This window comes from Lontra canadensis, unplaced genomic scaffold (genome assembly GCF_010015895.1).
Source record: "Lontra canadensis isolate GAN:19392208 unplaced genomic scaffold, GSC_riverotter_1.0 scaffold47, whole genome shotgun sequence".
Lineage (NCBI taxonomy): Eukaryota > Metazoa > Chordata > Mammalia > Carnivora > Mustelidae > Lontra > Lontra canadensis.
In genome coordinates, this window is record NW_022631041.1 from 14,362,009 (window position 1) to 14,376,995 (window position 14,987).

A 14,987-nucleotide genomic window follows, 5' to 3' on the forward strand; every position below is an offset into this window, starting at 1 on the left:
TCCCAGTTCATATAATTAAGGTGAATATTTGGGTAAATTAAGCTGATTTAATAATTTTGGTTATGAAAATTATTTAATATTTTAAAGAATTAAAGAATGGCTGTCTTTTCCATATAAGTACAGAGTATAATCCAAGAATACATTTAATTTTTAAAATGAACATTGGGCTTAAAAGACAAGTTAATCTGAAGCCCTTAAATTTCTCATGTCAGTCTACTGACTAGATAAGCTAACATTACTTACATAATATTGAGAATAAAAATATAAAATGTCTTCAAATAAATGGAATAGTGATTCTCATAAATGTTTGTATAATAGTAATTAGTAATATAATAGCATATCAGCTTGGACATAACTTCCAACATCCTCAAGTAACTTAAAACTTTGGATTAATATTAAATTGAGTTAATTAATGGGTAATCATTGGATACCTATTTAATTGCATGTAGGATTCTGGGGCACCTGGGTGGCTCAGTGGGTTGAGCCTCTGCTTTCGGCTCAGGTCAGATCTCAGAGTCATGGGATGGAGCCCCATATTGGGCTCTCTGCTCGGCGGGGAGCCTGCTTCCCGCTTCCTCCCCCCCCCCCCACCTGCCTCTCTGCCTACTTGTGCTCTCTTTCTGTCAAATAAATAAATAAAATCTTCAAAAAAAAATAATTGCATGTAGGATTCAATTCTGAAATATTGCTCACTGAGCATAATTTTATGTACATTTGCTTCTTGTATTTATATACTATGGATGGCTATCTTTGGGTTATGTATTTAACGGACATGTTCATTTTTGCAACTTTAAGGTTTCAAAGTTATGTGTATTCATGAGCTTTGTTATTTGGCAAAAATGCTTCCATTGGACAGTTCCCAATTCCTTTCGAGTTTTCTCTGTAAAATAGTTACATTGCTTAAAATTTGTAATTAACATGTAGCTGAGACCAAATACTGGGGAAAATACTGACAGAAAAATACAATTAAGTATCAAGATAACAGAATGAATTTTTCAAGTGTTTTGTCCAGAAGTGTCTATTTGTTACAAAACATGAAAAACTTGGCTCTAGAAGAGAGACTAAGAGTCTGAAAAGAAACTTACAAAATGTATTAAAAATTTTGGCAAAACTCCCCCAGTTTTGATGTACTTACAAGAAAAGGAAGGGGACGAAAGAGTGGTGAAAATTTTACTGTTAAGGACTATGCCAATACCAAACTAGAATTTGCTTTCTCCATTAAAATAACAAACTGGTCTTAAAGAGCTCAATAGAAGACTGTGGGGTGCCTGGGTGGCTCAGTGGGTTAAGCCTCTGCCTTAGGCTCAGATCATGATCTCAGGGTCCTGGGATGGAGCCCCATGTCTGGCTCTCTGCTCAGCGGGGAGCCTGCTTCCCACCCCCCCCTCTCTGCCTGCCTGTGCACTTGTGACCTGTCAAATTAAAAAAAAAAAAAAAAAAAAGCTCAATAGAAGACTAAATTGCTCTTCAATTTCTATATAATCTGCTCAGATAGATTCTCCCTATCTCATCAGAATAATTTGCTTGGCTTTGTTTTGACTTTATAACGTCCTTGATTATTAAAACAAAGAGCAAAATTAAAGAAGTTTCCCACTTGGGAAAGATGTTAAGTTTCCTTGAAATTGTTCTGCTTTCTATGTTTCTTTTTAAGTGTTTTATTTCACTTTTATTGAGGGGGAACCAACTATTATTCTAAGGCACCCATGATCCTGTCTTAATGAAGTGATTAAATCTCCTCTGAAAACTTTTGATTTTGCTTTCCCAAAATTGAACCCTAAAATAAAAATTTCAAGATGTGTTTTATACAGAAACTATCTTTGAGACTTTCCATAGGGCCCTGGGAAAATCACAAACTTTAGTATTTATTAGTATAAACAAATATTACAACTCACACCTCCTTTCTCTAAGGGTTCAGATCTTGCACTTGCTACAGTAAGTCATGGTCACAAGACACAGCTTGCCTGGAAGTTAAACATAAAATGGCATTATTTATTTATGGATTAAACAGAAAAGTCAAGATTGAACCACAAGTACGGGGGACAATATACAAATGAGACATAATCATATGACTATTTGAAATGAATTGGACATTGCAGATTATCTAATCTTTTGGGATTTTTTTAACTTTACATATGAAGAAAGTGAAGCTAAAAGAGATGGCTCAACTCTAAGCCTAGTTCATTTCATTACACTGCTACCACCATGTCTAGCTGATTAGGCAGAGACTTCATCGAATCCTTTCTGTTCTTTTCCCAAACAAAACCAAAGAGCAAACAACATACAATAAACGTGTTAAGTGCAAAAAAGATTACAAATATAAAGTATATATTACAAGGGACAGAAGTCTTGTGCTTTGGTTTTTCTTCTTAAATAATAGGGAAACAGCTTTGAAGATAAAATTGATGTTATTACAAAAGAGAAACCAGTAAAAAGTATTGCTGAAAATGAAATTTTTCTCAACTGGTTCTTCTAAGTATGTACTAGATACTAGTATCAGCTTAGTTCAGAAAGAGGGGGAAAAAAAGCACTTCGGAAATGTTTACCTGCTTTCCTCAACTTAGAAATTTATTTTACAGTCATTTAAACAAAAATTTTTAGGGAGAAATGATCATTAATAGCATAAAATCACAAACCATCCCATTATGTGCTTAATCTGAATTATCATTTATTATAGCCTTATGCATTCTTTATACTAAAATTGGGATTCTTAGGAAGTCAAAAATGTATGCCAATCTGAACAAACTTCTAGGAAAACAGCAACACTTTCACAAATCTTATTTTGTGTAACTTTCAACAAGTGAAAATTTTCAACATACCATCTTTTTTGCAGAAATTTTACTTCACATTTTGAAAAAAATACAAACTGTCCCATTGATTTATCTCTTAGAAATATCTGAATATATTTATCACCAAGTACAGTAAACTGCAGATAGTAAATTGTCTTATTAAATGTACATATTAAAAGGCAAGTGAGTAGGGGTGGCTGGGTGGCTATCAGTTAAGTGACAGACTCTTGGTTTCAGCTCAGGTCATCAGGGTGTTGAGATCAAGTCCCAAGACTGGCTCCGCTCAGCAGAGAGTCTCCTTGAAATTATGTCTCCCTCTACTCCTCCTCCTGCTCACTAAGGCACACGTATGCATATGCTCGCTCTCAAATAAACAAGTAAAATCTTAAAAAAAAAAAAAAGGCAAAGGGACTTATTTTCAACCTTCGGTTATTTTGGCATTAGGGTAACCACAACTGGCTAGTAATTTTAACATTGGGCTAAATAGAGCATTTACATAATAGCATCTTTGGTACAGTGCCTGTTTAAATGGGTACTGAGTGCTTATGTGTTACCAAAACAAAACAAAACAAAACAAATCAGGAGGCTCTACAAAATAGCTTAGAAAAACAAGTTTTCTATTTATTTAAAAATAAGTTTGTAGTTACTACATTGCAGGGACAGGAATTCTTACACATACATTCTAGTTTGTATAAAAGGATTCAAAGAATTATGCATCAAAACTAACATAGAAAGTGTCCACATAACAGTAAAGAAAGGTCCAATCAATATGTACAAAAAGAAAGGGCACTGCTATTCTGGTGTGAGACTGCCGTTTATAACATGATACTCCAGGTTTCTGGAAGGAAAAAACAAAAACCTCAATAAAGCTAAATAATTTGTCTTTAAACTCTGTGTTACTTATTACATACAACAGATTTGCTTGCGTTTAACATTGTTTCCTGTACAAAATAAGTATAATTTTAATTTGAAAATGTGTCAGTTTCAACTTTAACCCTCTAGGTCAGTTACTTTTAAAAAATTGAGCTACATTCTACACGTCTAAATATCGTGTGACAGGATTTAAGTTTTCTAAAAGATCTTTAATAAAGACCTCATCTTCTTGCAGTTTTAATATGGTCCAAAAATGTAACTTTGTATTTTGCCTCAATTTATAGTTTACCATTGTGATTAATCAACACACACAATCTTAAAAGTAATGAGCATGTGTGTGCCTCTCTGCATCGTATCATGTGTACTATATATCATCTCAAACCTATTCTCTTAGCTCCTTAAATGTAGAAACTCATAGCCACCCACTATTATGTATTTGGTTTGTGCCATATAAAGGTTAATTTCCTGATGATTTTATCTGCATTAAAAAATTATTTCAACACAGAGCTATCAAAACTAAAAATAACATATATTTTTATACCTCATAATGTTTTCTAATTGTTTAACTGCAGTGTGTACAAGATTTATCTCTGGAGCGTCAAAAGTGGTAGTACTTACAGTCTTCTGACTCAATTTGACCTCTTCTTGGTTACTGTACATTGTACAAAAACATCATTTGTAGTGCTTAGCTCAGTGTAATTAAGAACATAAGTAGTTTCTTAGTAAATTTAATATTTAGTTCAAATCACTTGGAAATTTGGGGAACCAAGGGTAAGTGCAAGAAGGAAAGTTAAGGAAAAGGTGTATTCTTTCAAATTTTAATAGGAAAATAAATTCTCACCTAAATATAACTAAACCATATCATAACCTGTTATTTAAAAAATACTTTCTTAAATACTTTCTTAGTAGGGGAGTAATTCACAGAACATAAAAGTACTTCCTCTTTTATGACTTTTAAAATCATGTATTTCCTGCATATAAGGAGAATGCTTATAGCCCTTTAAACACTCAAGTATCTTGGTCCTTTTAACCTACTTAAAAACAAATTTCAGGTGAACAAAAACATTCAGAATAACAATTTGTTTTCATTAAATAGAAAACAAAATAAAAATTGCTTCCAGTTGACATGTGAGAGATACATAGGTATGCATGGATAAAATGGAATGCTAGAATACTATTAACTAGAGGAACTAATTTATAAGTCAGATTTTTAAAACATGTAAATGTGAATATCACATAAGCAAAAATGTTATTTGAATACGTTTGTTCAAATGTCTGATTAATATACTACACTGCAGATAAGGGGCATTACTATAGATGTTAGCATAATGCTGCATGAGGATCTTTTTGCAGACCAGTCTATCTTACGCAATTCACTTCCAAGTGATACTAAATTCAGCCAAACTCATATCTCAGATGTGACATGATCAAGCTCACAATTATTCTACACAGTTATTTTAATTAAATTTAAGGGGGAAGATACTTTCATAATAATTGTAACAAATAGTCTTCAAATTTGTGAAGTTGTGCCAATAAAAACAATGCAAACAAGACCAACATTCTTTAGTACATAAATTTATGCAGAAAACAGTCTAATGACATAATAGCAGATTGCCAAGGAAAAATTTTAAGAAGGTATATATCTATTGCCCAGAGTTTTGAGGCTGTAATTAAACTGAACGTTTAAACTGCTATTTGCAACATTTTATAACTTTTTAAGATATGATTAGGACTGGAGGCTGTTGGAGGGGAAGGGAAAGAATATTAGAGTTAGGTACTTAAAAATATATAAATTGATATATATTTTCCATGTATTCTGAAACTTTCAATAAACTTGAGGTTTTTATTGCTCACCTAAGACAACTGTCAATATTTCCTTTTGGCCTACCAAGAGTACATACATGGTGTCACTGTCTCAAAGAGGGTATTTTTCCAATATTTTTGATATTTCGTCAAACAGAACAAAAATATGATGATGACTTAAACTGCTCAATTCAACTTTTGCAATGAATAGAAGCTAAATTATAAAAATATAAAATCTAAATATATCTGGTATTACTAATACATTTTTTAAGTGTTTCAATTACAAAGAATCTGAATCCAAGTCATTTTGCTTTACTAAGAAACCAGTGTCTAATGATGTCCAAATAAGGTCATAAATATACAGTGTCTTTAGAACAGGAATAGTACATTTACTTGTTGCAGGTAAGATGGTAAATATTCATTTCTTTGCTCAAGAGTTAGAACTAATCCATACATCGTACTAGAGGTATATTCCACTCTAAGACTGTACGCTCTTCTTCTGTACACACCTTAAAACTGTACACATAATTTTTACAAAAATGATTTATAGTCTATTTTTTTCCAACACAATGCAGATAACATCAGGAAATTACATGTTTCAAAGAGATTGCCTTCAAAAGCAACACATTACTTTAATGACTTAAATCTCAAACATACACATTATTCTCAATAATGGTGTAACTGAAAGACTCATTTTACTATACAACCAAGCCATCCATTTCTGCATTATGAAGAGTTTAACTACTGAATTTTAATTATATAGTTAAATATATTTGTTAGAAAAAAATAAATATACAAAAACCTGAAAAATTTGAAATTATTTCTCAACTGCAAAATCACAGCAATCCAGTTAAGATCTGGAAAATGGTTTACTTAATTTCACAGGAGGATTTCTGTACAAATTTAGTTACAAATGATCTAAAAAGCCCAAATGCATCACTTTCCATTGTTCTTCAATACAATTAAATGACGGCTAACATTTATCTCTATCAGAAATAAGTAAAGAAATAAAATTATGTAATGTATTTTGCCAAGTTTCAATTAAAGACTTTATTTTTCTACATAAGGGTCATGCTGATACATATTTTCCCATCCTCACTTTTTAAAAATGTAGTATCTGAAAATTTTGGTTACATTTTTGTACCATACCAGTCCTCAGAAAATACTACATTCTTTAAACTTTTTTAAAAAATGGACAATAATTTTTAAACAATAGAAATGGTATTTATGTTGGTTTTTAAGGTATAAAATAACTAACTGTACCATAAACAAATAAATAACTGCTTTCCTTTTCCATAGCAGTACATATAGCAATACATTCTCCTAAGTCATATAGTTATCATTTACAATAGACAACTTAATTTTACTAATGATGCAAAAAATAATAGAATACAAGGCACAATCATTAAATGGAATTTTTCTTTAGGGTGTATATTGACATACCAGCGTGATAAGGATACCATAAAAAGTGCAGAAAAAACACAATGTGCAATGAGACCACTGTATAAAACATGATTGCATAAAAAGTGATTTGGCCTATTTTAACCTTTAATAATTGAAAATAACCAATCTTCCCCTTAAAATTAAACTATAAAGTATGACATTTTAAAATTATTTTTATTCTACCACTATCTAAAAAATCCTGAAAAAAGAATTTATACCTGGGTAATAGTATATAAGTATGTGTTTGTATATATATTTAATTATACCCATTTATCAATATATACACATACACACACAGACACATTTCTTTGTAAGTCATTTTAGCCTATTAGATATGTCTAAAGTTTAGAAATGACATTAATCCAGATCAACAAGTAAACATCAAATCCCATACCTTTTTCCTGTATTTTCCTTGAATCCTTTAACCACTTAAACATCTTCTCTAAAACATCTCTGTCAAAGGACCCACCAGTGCATTATTTTCTACTATTAAGTACCAAAAAAAGATACATCTCAGCATAACTCTTTTTAATAACGTGCTCTTTAGAATAATATATAGCCTTTCCAATATTGAAAAGTGTATGCTGTTCTGACAGTCAAAAACAGGCTTTCCACTGCACTGATTCTCAGTCTTTGGCACAATAAACAGAGATTGAGTGATTGATATAAGAATCAAGGTCTGAAAAATTAGACAGTCAAATGTTTTCCAATGTGGATATGTTTCCTTTTCATCAGTACATTTTCTCTTACGTTTGGCAGAAATGGAATACAGCAAAAGCCTTGTCTAGATTCTTTGTAGATGAACATTCTATAATTAAAATTAAACTTTTTAGGGCATCAAATGGTGGGAATTTTATACTTATCTTTAGAGGAAACACACTTAATTTACTGCTACTCTGGTAACATCTGTCTTCCTAGGGGCACGACTTCTGCATCAATAGAAATGTACCTGGCTTGGTCAAAATAATTCATTTTAACATGAAATGCTCTATCACTAGGAATATTATGCTCCTTAAGAGTGTAGCAGAACTGTCTTTTCCAGAAATAAACTGGGAATTCATTATAGGTCCTCAATTTCTTTTGTTTCAAACAGTGAATGAAATGAATGTTGAAATGCATAACCTATCTAAGGGCAATAAATAGCAAACATTTAAAATATATATGTATATATTTATATATATATATATATTCATTTAAAGAAGTGAAGTGTCTTGTAAGTTTGTTTGTTTTTTTTGCAAATCAAATCATAACATTCCCTAATCCACCATAGCAGCAAGGAAGCAGAAGCCTTAGTTCTACATATTCCTTAACTGTACCTGCTTTATGATTTTGAAGTAAAATATTTTGGTACAAGTTACCAACCAATTAAATTAGCTTTTGCTTTTTCAGTCAACTTTCGGACTCGTCCTCTACTAGAAGTTCCAAAAGTCAAAGAGGTGTCTTCGAACAACAGCTGCCTTTGCTCCTCTTCAGAATCATCCTCATTATAGAAAGCTGTCCTTCGACCTTGATTTCTAGTTCTCATGTGGGGTTCAGAGCCTTTAAGTTCCTCAAACTCTTCTTCCTCATCCATAGGATCATCTGTCTTTTTTCTGTTACTTCTCCTTAGCATTTTAACACTTGTAGGAACTATGAGATCTGAATCTAGTTTTTGTGTCTTCATCTTCCTTTTCGGTTTTCTTCCTCCACGACTTTTTTTCTGTAACAAATCCTCCTTTACAGTATTAGCGTCAGAAAGAAAACTGCACGTAGAAGAAGGAACCACTTCATCTCTGATTGAATGCACACTATTTTGCTCTGAATTTTCTGGCTTTGCATACGGTAGCTTTTTGGGTTTTCTACCCCTTTTCTTGTGTATAACTTCACCACTGCTGGTATTAACTTCTACCTTAGGTTTCCTTCCAGGTCCTCTCTTCACAAGTTTGGATGGCTGCCCTCCATGGCCATTTACTTGAATGCTTCCTGGTACGAGAGCATTGTTCTTACAATCTGCTAAAAAGGAACAACAGCACACTTAATATATGGAATTGCTTTTTATTTGACCCTCAAACTAGTCATTAAGGACACTGCTAAACTTATGTAGCAACATAATTCTGATTTCTGTTTTTACTAAAATGAGAAAAAGAGCCAACAAAAGGCTAATAGTTTAATGATATTTTCTACTTAAAATTCAGAGGAGGAAAAGATCCTCAATGAAGTAATTAATGACCTCACAAGAGGGAAATGAAACTCAGAACAAATAAATAACCTGTTAATACTGTAAATTATGACTGAGCTCGGATTAGCCAAGATTTCTTACTCCACTATTACCTTTACTACATGTTGTAATATAAAAGCATTGTTTCCATTGCACAAAATGACCCTATATACTTGTACGGAACTTAGCAACCACAAAGAACCTTATTGTTCACCTCATTAAAAAGTTTTTTGTATTCCTACCTTTAAGCAGCTCAATTATGGAAATGATCTTAGTATAAAATCTATGACATTTTAACTTGGTAATCTGAATACATAAGCAGATCATCCCCTTCTACTTAGCTCTAATCACTTTTTCCTACTAGGGATGGAATAAAAAGGGACTATCAAGAGTGGAATGATTCATTCCCTTTTTGGATGTGATCATCACGCCCTCTCTAGGATCACAGAAGAGTTTACAGTCTAACTATTTCCTTATGTCCCTCAGAAGTAAAAAGGACCTCCTCTCCTAACACATAAGAGGTTTAAGAGTACATCTAGTGGAATAATTTACATCAGTTATTCTCCAAAAACTACCAATACCTTTGATATTCTTCATCTATCCTAACTACAAGAGTAGAAATAAGTTACTCTTGGTCATAAACTGTGCTCTCAAAATTGTTTAAAAAGGATGAAATAAACAACTAAACAGCACTTTTTCACAGGCTCTTTGAAATGGTCCTATATCCTTATGTAACTGAATCGCAAACGATTTATTATCATAAGGAGTACTAACTCCATGAATCAATCAAATCTATTATGTATGCCACCTTTTTAATTGTAACAAACTTGATAAAGGTCATTAAGGTTTATAAAAAATATAAAATTCTAGAGATCATGAACAGCCATTCTGTGTTAAAAAAAAAAAAATGCTATTACCCCATCAGCTGAAGGAAAAAGGTGATAAACATGTATTTCCACTAACTTTTTCCTTCAAAGTTCTGAGATTTTTTTTGTTTAGTTGTGATGGGTGATCTGCAATGCAATATTCTAGAGGAAATTCATAAAAAGATGAAAACAGCTTCTCAAGAGAATGTTTCTTCATAATGGTATTATATTTTGTCATGTTTCTTCATAATGGTATTATATTTTGTCATAGGTTTGAATTATCCTTCATAAATATAAAGAAAAAAATCAAGTCACAAGAGGTCAGAGCCAGAAGCAGAGGGAAAAGGCAAAGCCCTCATTTCCTAACCCCCAGAGTACAAATAACTTTCTTTTAGTCGTTTTCTGGCATAATGAAGGAAAGGGGAACAGGGAGAAGTGTGTGTGTGTGTGTGTGTGTGTGTGTGTGAGAGAGAGAGTAAATTAAGCATTTTCTAACATGATTACACTTAACCTGTCTGAGGGTTCTATATATCTTGTTTTATATTAAGACTACTGACAAGGAATCTAAATATCCAGTCCACGTACCCACTATAGAAATTCTATAGTGTGGCTTCAAGGACTCCATGAACTTCTTGAAATGGTCTAAATTTTGTGTGAATATAAAATTTTGCATTTTCTGGAGGAAAGAACTACAGGTTTCATCAACATTACAAAGCAATACATAAACTAAAAAGGTCAAGAACAAATGCAGCTCTCTTTATGTGGATCTGTGCCATTCAAGAAGGTAGTTACTAACCATGTGGCTACCGAGCATTCAAAATACAGCTATGCAACTGAGAAACTGAATTTTTAATTAAACTGAAGTGTGAATACTGAAGCACTGTATATTTTGAAATACTGATCACATGTTGAAATAATATTTTGGATATAATGGAGTAAATAATTAAAATTGGTAACTTCCACCTGTTATTGCATGTAGTAGTTACTAGAAAACTTGAACCATGTGTATGTCATGGTTTATATTATATTTCTACTTGACAGCACTGCCTCTTGATTCTAATAGGTAATTCAGGTATCAATAGTTATTACTGTACTGATAACTCTTGTATATTTGTGATACTCAAACCTTATAAATCAAATTGGACCTATCATAATGCTAGAACCAATTCACTATACACATTTGATTTCTGTAGGGCACAAAGTGACAGAATCAAAGCCAATATATTATACAAAACTTTTAATTCAGTTCAGAAAGGAAGCAAATATAAAAATATAAAAAACTCATATATACAAAATCATTTGCTTCTTTATCAGTACATGTGTTGCCCAAGCGAGCACACTTGCTTCTTAATTCACTTATTGTCCATTATTATACTAAGTATAGGTGATTAGAAAAAGTAATTAAACAGAGAAGTTCAGATTCTACTGGATACAGACATATATAAAGAATATTCTACCACAAAAAGCAATGAATAGGGTATTCTGGGAACATAAAAGATGAAATGCTTGATTTGGTCTAAAGAACCTAAGAAGAAGCTTCCTGGAATAGATGCAATTACAAAGTGAGACTTGAAAGGTAACAGTAAACCATTAAATTGGGAGGAAAAAAAGACATTCAAATAAGGAAGAAAAGGACAATGAAAATTCAGGGACTTCCAAGTTATAGGATAGCTGGCACATAAAAAGGAGAAAGAAAGTAAAGAAAGCTGGAATGTTAGGCAGCAGCCAAGTAAAGAAGAGTCTTAAATAATAGGTAAAAACATTAACTCCATGTATGATTTGAAAGCAGGGAAGGATTTCAAGTGGGTGCATGTGTATGGGCATACACACAACATGTGCTAGGGATAGATGATCAGAGAGATCACTTTCACACAATATGGAAGACAGACTGGTTAAGGAAGAGCTGAGAATCAAGACAGTGAGACCAGTTAGGAAACTAGGACAACGTAGTCCAGGTGAGAAATTATGTAGGTCTGAATTAAGAACATAGAAGTGAGAGGAGAAATGGATCTTACAGATTTTAAGGAACCAGAAAAAACAGGAACTAATGACTGTGAAGTAGGTCTGGAAGAGGCCAGATGACTCCCTGATTTGAAGTCTGTGTAGGGGGTAGGTCCCAACACCATTCATCAAAAAGAGAACGTTTCGGTAGAAAAATTAAATGTTGAGAGGTTTCTGAGAAGAACATTAAAGGGGAAATTGTTTAGGCATACTCTGGAAGTCATAACACAAAATGCTTATTCTTGAGCTGCTTCCTCCCAACTAGCCGTCATTGTTTTAACATGTCACAGAATGTGTTAGTTATGTTCACCATTTTTCAAATCTCATGTTTGAAGACCTCATGTCTTTACAATGCAAATCTGCAGATAACAGAATCTGGAAGCTTAACTCTAAAGGATTAAAAGTTGTATGAGATAATAGAGGTTTGGCTGTAGACAACCCTGATGAGTTACTATTTAATGAAGGGCAGTGTGCTGAATTTTGTGATGTAAGAATTTAAATTTTCTAGAAAAGTAAAGACTGTTACATTGGGTTAATTAAATCCAATTTAATTTAAACTTCTTGAATACACTTTAAAAAAAAAGATTTATTTATTTGAAAGAGAGAGAGAGAGAGAGAGATAGATCACGAGCAGTGGGAAGGGAAAGAGGAAGCAGCAGACTCCCCACTGAGCAGAAAGCCCAATGCAAGACTCAATCCCAGGACCCTGGCATCATGATTCAAGCCAAAGGCAGATGCTCAACCGACTGAGCCAGCCAGGTACCCTTGAATACACTGTCTAAAATGTTGTAATAATAAAGTCAGAAACTATTCAATTCACATCACTAAAAGCCTTTGATTCTAGAATTTGTTTTTATTTCCATATAGCAAGTTTTTTATGGCTTTTAATTTAAAGTTTAATGGCAACACAGTTTGCTTTGGGCACAAAGCTGCAAATCAAGAGATGTCTCACTGAATGTATCAACTAGTAGAGAACGTGTGACTTTTTTTTAAAAATTTTATTTATTCATTTGACAGACAGAGATCACAAGTAGGCAGACAGGCAGGCAGAGAGAGGAGGAAGCAGGCTTCCCGCTGAGCAGAGTCCGATGCGGGGCTCGATCCAAGGACTCTGGGATCATGACCTGAGCTGAACTGAAGGGAGAGGCTTTAACCCACAGAGCCACCCAGGTGCCCCAGAATGTGTGACTTTTAAATGGGCAACTTAATAAGTGGATGTAAGTACTACCTCTGACAAAAAGCATCATTTTTAAGAAGTATCTACTATATATCTTGGAAGATAACACCTTACCTTGCTCAATGACAGGTGAGGACTTTGTAAGAGTGGATGTTTTAGAGAGTACAGATGATTTCACTTTACGTTTGACTGGCTTTTCCTTTTCCATGTTTTCTTTCGCAGAACTATTTCTAGTGCCATGACTGATACTGGATTGACCAGGGCTTGAAAGAGTATTCAAGGTTTTGGAATGTTTCACAGAATTCTCTAGAACTAAAATACACACACACACACACACACACACACAAGATTAAAAGCTAGGAGTTATTTAACCTAAAAACAAGCAAGGAAGTTGGGATTTCTTCTAACCTGAATTGCTTGAATTAGCCAAAAGGATAAAACCTATGAGTTGCTTAATGCTTCCTTAAGAAATTAACTTTCAAACAGGAAAATACATAAATACATAAATAAATACAGGAATATATAAATAAACTCTTAACAGTTCAGACCTTCTTGACACTGTCTAGTCACTTCAAGATCAGGAAGGCAAGCCTTGGCAAATTGTTACCAAGTCTGGGTACCAGGATTTAAATTCAGGCAGTCTGGATCGGAGTTGCCATTTTTAAGCATTATTCTACACTGACACTCCTAAACATCAATTTTTTCTTACTAAAAACAAAAACAAACAATCAAGAGAGCAAAACTAACACTGTCTGTTGGAATTTACTAAAATCCAGTGTATCTCATTTGGCAAAATAAAAGCTTAAATTAAAAAAATACACATTCCTCAATTTGGAAACTGTAACTTATTCTTACTTGTTTTCCCTGGCACTGCAGATGTATTAGCTTTTGAAATTAAAGTCTTTGCTGCTGAAGAAGTAGATGGTTGCTCAGTGGTTACTGGATCTATAACCAGTCGATTGCTTCTGGTTCGAACTACAGAACTGGATTCTGTTTTACCATTTATCTGAGTGGCATTATGCCGTGGTGGTATTGTTCGTGTAGGTGTAGAGAATGGAGAGGTAGAGATATCTGACTTTAGCTGGGGCTTTAACGTCCTTTTTTTCCTTTCAGGGCTGTAAATGAAATAATATCATTAGTTATTCTTATAGCTTCATGTACATGAATAAAATAGTTTTATGCTGTTGGATTCAATATTTGTGCTATTATGAAATATGTTAAAATATGAGATTTGTAGTGGATTTCATATGATTGTGAGCCTTTGAAAGTGAATATTTAGTGAAGGATTGCCATAAATGCTACAGTTATATGACAGAAAGCATGATGCCATCACTATCCTAAAAATGCTGTTTTACTGTACAGATTTAGCAGTTTGAATTTAAGCACTTACACTAGTATAGCTTTAGTTAAAAGATTAAAAATCCTCCACATCTTAGGAACTTGCATGTCAAATATATCATTCTGCAATATAGGGAATAGTAAAGGAAGTATTAAAAAAACACCGAGTTCTATCATTTAGATGACAAAGTTATAGATCAGTTGATGCTTTTTAAAATAAATCAAATACCTTGATGCAGCACTACTGGAAACAGAGCTGCTTCTATTTCTTTTCTTCCTCCTTTTGGTTATTGTATTTCTTTTGTGAAAACGAAGAGCAGATTTATAATCTGATAAAACTGAACTAATGTGTTCTTCAAAGAAAGCAGACAGGCGCAAACTCATGCTGTAAATCTGTAGTAAGAAAAAAAAACGTGTTTAAACATTCCTCAAAGGAAAATGCTTGTTCAGTAAATATTAACATATAACTTGAGTATTTTTCTAGCAAAAAGTTTTAACAATTT

General features: G+C 33.0%; 1 protein-coding gene across 5 annotated transcripts in view; it reads right to left on the minus strand.

Annotated features, from left to right (window-relative positions):
* Window positions 1-3,382: 3,382 nt before the first annotated feature.
* The window catches only part of PHIP (pleckstrin homology domain interacting protein), a 130,915-nt gene continuing 119,310 nt past the window's right edge, over window positions 3,383-14,987 (minus strand). For 3 of the 5 annotated variants that reach the window (XM_032873201.1, XM_032873199.1, XM_032873202.1), the window contains 4 exons: window positions 14,714-14,877; window positions 14,002-14,261; window positions 13,261-13,458; window positions 3,383-8,897 (listed from right to left, as the gene is read on the minus strand). In XM_032873201.1, the coding sequence (XP_032729092.1) occupies window positions 8,260-8,897; window positions 13,261-13,458; window positions 14,002-14,261; window positions 14,714-14,877 (1,260 nt within the window). In that variant the 3' untranslated portion in view covers window positions 3,383-8,259. Of the gene's footprint in view, window positions 8,898-13,260; window positions 13,459-14,001; window positions 14,262-14,536; window positions 14,608-14,713; window positions 14,878-14,987 lie in introns of those variants that run through there. The other 2 variants (XM_032873200.1, XM_032873203.1) reach the window with 2 other exon arrangements.